Raw genomic sequence first — 4,549 nt, forward strand, 5'->3', positions numbered from 1 at the left:
GTCCTTTTTTCCTTTTCAATCCATTCTTTCTCACGTTTTCTCCTCCTTCCTTATATCAGTCCTATTTTTTATACTATTTCTTATACAATTGTCCTTTTTCATATTACATTGACTGCCATTAACGATCTATTATCTCATCTTCCCACTAATCATGTCACTCATGTCCACACTAACCCTCATCAGCAGTGTCTCTTCATGCAGCTTTTACTGAAAATGTAACACGATAATATACACAGTCATCCTCATTGGGGGCCATGTAGAGAGGTTTGCATCCGTGACATAAAACGTTTCACTTCACCCAAAACACTGAATACCTGACGAGCATGCCACCACACCATCAAGAAGTAAATCAATAAGGTGAATACAGAACATAGGCAGACTAATAATTTTCCGATGATGTACTGTGGTGAGATCATGGGAGGGAAGGGGAGGGGGAGCAGGGTTACCAAATTATCGTACTCAGCCACTCAGCACATCGTATTTTCCGGTTTCTGACACAGCTATCGCAAACAAACACCAAAAAGTAATGCTTGTAACGTTAACTTTAGCTGGAATCTCGTTATCTGTGTGGGTAGGAAGGTTTGGGGCCCTGGAGCTGATAAATGAGATGTTTTGAGTACGATAATATGGCAACGCTGAGGGGGAGTCTATACAGAGGTGTGGTCCTTTTTTTGGGGGGGGAGGTTGTTCAAATCGACACACTGGTGGGGTCCTAATATTGCCCCAAGAGTGTGACGCCCTTGATATACAGCCCATTATCATTGGTTTCCTTCCACATACATAATTAATTTGCCAAGTGAAGGAGATTACTCATTAATGAACCCTCCCCTATAGTATAATAACCGTAGGATGACATAGAATAATAACTATAATGAATAACTCGGCTATCATACTGTTACGAATGTGCTGTATGTGAATGATTGTATGTGTAATGTGATATGTGTAATGTGATGAGTGTGTGTGATGAATTGTAGCAGGAACTGACTTACACTCAGCAAAGAGGGCAAGGAGAGTGGAGGAGGAGGGAGGGGGGGGCGCTGCAGGGGGGAGAGGGGAGGAAGGGTGGTGGGAGTGGAGGTGGAGGAGCGTTGTCTGGGGGAGAGAGAGTGTCTGGCTGTGCGTGTGACTGTGTGCCCTGTCATGAGCTGTGTGTGCGTGCCCCGTGTGCTGCTCTGCCCTGTTAATGTGCCTGATTAACTAACTGTTCTGCCTGTTGAAACTTGCTGTACTCTGCTGTGTTGTGAAAGAACATGAACCTCCCTCGTTCCTCTTCTTTAGTGTGTTCTGTGCCCCCCCCTCTTCCTCCTCTCCTGGTGAGTGTGTGTGGCCCCTGGTGGAGTGATGGTGTGGTGTGTGGTTGTCCTGGTGCCCGTGGTGCCACCTGCCGGCCCGGTGATGTGTGGTTGGTGGGGGTGTGGGGGGTGTGGGAGTGGGATAAGTGAACAGAAGTGGGAACGTGAGGCCAGTGTGAGCCCCAGAGATCGCCGTGAGGGTGTGAGCCGTGAGGTGGCGAGCTGAGCGGCCAGAGGAGAGCTGGCCATGCTGTGCAGCCATGCCTGCCATGCTGGCCAGTAGGCAGATGCTGGGGCAGATGAGAGAGCAGAGAGGAGAGGGCAGGCGAGGAGGAGGAGCAGAGGGCAGGGGCAGGGCAGGAGGAGCAGGCGGCAGGAGGCAGAGGCAGCAGAAGCAGAGAGAGAGGGCAGAAGAGAGAGAGCAGAGAGGGCAGACGACGAGCAGGAGAGGCAGAAGAGCTCAAGAGGAGCAGGGGAGGAGGGCAGAGAGAGGGCAGACAGGGAGGGCAGACGAGCAGGCCACAGAGCAGAGAGCTCGAGTACGCAGTCCTCAGCCAACAGTACACCGACAACCAACACACAGAGCGAGCGAGGCGGCTGCGCGAGGAGCTGGAGCTGGTGGAGGAGGCGAGAAGTGAGAAGAGAGGAGAGGGGAGGCACGGAGGAGGAGAGCACCGCACCGGAGCACGCGAGTGGAAGAAGGCTCCGTTCTGGCAGGAAGCGCCAGGCGGCGGTCCTGCGGGGCCTATCGGGGGCCTGGGGGGCAGGACTCCTGGAGCCTGAGTCCTGCGGCGGCAGAAGTAGCGTGCGGACCCAGGGTTGTGGAGCCCCCCGCCCTGCCTCCCTCCTCACCCTCCCTCTCTCAAGCCAGCCGGCTCGCCAGGGTCGTAGTCCGCTCTCTCTCCCATGGCAGCAGCGAGAGGTGGCAACGTGAAGAGGGAGGGAACAGTCACGTGTGGTGTGCTGGCGTGGCGGGTGCGCACTGTGGCGGGGGGCGGGGCGGACTGTGGGGGCCCCCGGGGGGCCCCCCTGGTGGCCTGGGAGGCGCCTGGGAGGGTGGGAGCGGGGTGGAGGAGCCGGAGGAGTCGGTGGGCGCTGCGGGAGCTGGGTGCTGGCGCAGGAACTGCCCTCATTGCCCTCCTCCTCTCGCCTCTCTCCCGCCCTGCGCCCCGCCGGGCTGCCCCACGTGGTCCGCGCCCCCCCCTGCCGCCCCCCTCATCTCCCCGGCTCCAGGAGCTCAGGCCAGCGGGCACAGCAGGACAGTTGGCATGGGGCCCAGGCCAGAGATGCCATGCAGCTGCTGGCAGGGGAGAGGCGAGGATGAGAAAGGCGCTGGGCACAGCAGCGCTACGGGGGCTCAGTGGACGGGCCCGGCCGCTTGGGGGGGCCGCGGGGAGGACGCCGGGGCGGCCGACGGCGCGGCCGGCCGCTACACGACTCAGGACGCGCCAGGCCCGGTGGCGTCACGGGGGCCTGCGTGCAGTCTGAGGGCAGTGGAGGTGGAGGTATCGGCGTCGCGGCGGTGTGAGCGCCGCGCCGGCGTGGACCGATTCACGATCGACGAGCCGCGTGCTGGGCCTCGACGACCTGCTGCAGACGGAGGGCCTGTGCCGATGGACGACGGGCTGGAGGCTGCTGGCGGAGAGGCGCCTTTGCTGCTCGAGGGGTCGCTGTGCAGAGAAGTGAGTCGCGGGCGGGCGACTGCCTGCCCCGGGGACGGAGGCTAGGGTCCTGTAGCGGGGTCCACGGAGGAGACCTCAGCTGCACCTGAGTGATGTGGCAGCCGGACGGAGAGGAGCGAACGGGGAGGAGTCAGTCACGGTGCTGGTGGCTAACTCCTCCGACGAAGGCTCGGAAGAAGTACCACTGGTGCCAGCTGGGCGCACCTGGTGGGAGGAGCACAACAGAGGCGTCGGGGGTGCAGCGGAGTCGCCGTGAGGCCGCTGCCCGACTTCCTGGAGATTCGGCGCACCGGGCGCGGTGCGCTGCTCCGGTGGCGCGGACGTGTTCAGCGGGGTGGGATTGACCTGCCGGGGCTGCGGGGGTTTGGTGAGCTGGCACATCTGGCACGGAAATGCGTGCGCCCCCAGGAGCCGCCCCGACGTGGACGAGGGTCAGAGCATTGACGGGACGATCAGCGGCCCTGGCGGCGGCGCCCCGCCTGCCATGACTTCCGGGGCCGCAGTGGACACCGGGGGAGGAGGTGCCGGCATGGGCCTGACCAGGGGTGTGTGTGCTGCTGGAGGGGCCAGTGGAGGGTCGTATCGGCGTAGCAGCGCTGTGGAGCGCCGGCCGATGGACGTCGCCGATCGAGACGAGTGCCGTGCTGGGCCTCGACGCTACCACGCACAGGCCAGTAGGGGGCTGTGGTGGCCTCGGACAGGAGCTGTTCAATGTTGGGGGCTCAGGGGCTACCGGGATTTTTGGCCAGGGCAGCCCCCGACCGACGAGCGCTTGCCGTCCGTCACTGCCTCTTCGCGGCGGCACTGCAGGAAAGACTGGCAGAGTGCACCGACACGTACAGGGGCAAGCTCAAAGTGGGCAGGCAGGCCCATGAATGAAGGAGACATCCAGGGGGGCGAACGGAACAGGGGGCGGTGCGGGCGAAGCGGCAGATGTGTTTGTTGAATGGTGGGGTTGGGGCAGCCGGACTGCTGAAGGAAGGAGATGTTACAGAATGTTGCTGCTGTGAATGATTGATTGTGTGTAATGATGAATTTGTAGCATGGATGTTGTTAGCTCAGCATGGTGCAACTCTACTTGTTGGGACAAGAGGGAGGGCCAGGGCCCGGGCAGGCCAAGCAGGAAGAGTCGAGCAGTGGGGGGAAGGGTGGCTGAGAGGTTGTAGTGTGGAAGACGCGTGTCTGGGCTGCTGCCTCTTGTGCATGCTGTGTGGTGTGTGTGTTGTGCGCCTGCTGTGTGCTGGCCTGATTAACTAACTGTGAACTGTGCTGAAAGCTGCTGTACTGTGTCTGTGTGTTGAACTCTAAAAACTAGAACTTAGTTGAACGTGTGTATCCTTCCTGCCCTGCCGCCTCCTCCCTCCTCTCGGTGTGTGTTGTGGGCCGCTGTGAGTGTGCTTGTGTGGTGTGGTTGGTTGTTCTGGTGAGGATCACGCCACCTGCCTGCCCGTGGATGGTGTGTGGTAGGGGGGGTGGCGTAACAATACTATGCCCACCCCATTTCCCACAGACACACCTTCATGTCCTGACCCCAATGTTGGTTATGATTCTAAGACTGATGGACCTGATGTTTTT

The 4,549-nt window shown here is 60.1% G+C and overlaps 1 protein-coding gene across 1 annotated transcript; it reads right to left on the reverse strand.

The window, feature by feature from the left end:
- Positions 1-1,197: 1,197 nt before the first annotated feature.
- On the reverse strand, positions 1,198-2,425 carry LOC127001429 (uncharacterized). Its single transcript, XM_050865957.1, has 3 exons — positions 2,246-2,425; positions 1,981-2,078; positions 1,198-1,582 (listed from the first exon to the last, which is right to left on the reverse strand). Exons 1-3 carry the CDS (start codon positions 2,423-2,425, stop codon positions 1,198-1,200), a joined length of 663 nt encoding a protein of 220 aa, XP_050721914.1.
- Positions 2,426-4,549: the final 2,124 nt, after the last annotated feature.

This window comes from Eriocheir sinensis, chromosome 21, assembly GCF_024679095.1.
Source record: "Eriocheir sinensis breed Jianghai 21 chromosome 21, ASM2467909v1, whole genome shotgun sequence".
Classification (NCBI taxonomy): Eukaryota; Metazoa; Arthropoda; class Malacostraca; order Decapoda; family Varunidae; genus Eriocheir; species Eriocheir sinensis.

Coding starts and splice junctions, on each gene's coding strand:
- LOC127001429 (XM_050865957.1), bottom strand. CDS start 2,425: ATGAGGGCAGTTCCTGCGCCAGCACCCAGCTCCCGCAGCGCCCACCGA. Junction 2,079..2,245: donor GCCACGCCAGCACACCACAC/GTGACTGTTCCC, acceptor CTGCCGCCGCAG/GACTCAGGCTCCAGGAGTCC. Junction 1,583..1,980: donor CGGAGCCTTCTTCCACTCGC/GTGCTCCGGTGC, acceptor CATCTGCCCCAG/CATCTGCCTACTGGCCAGCA.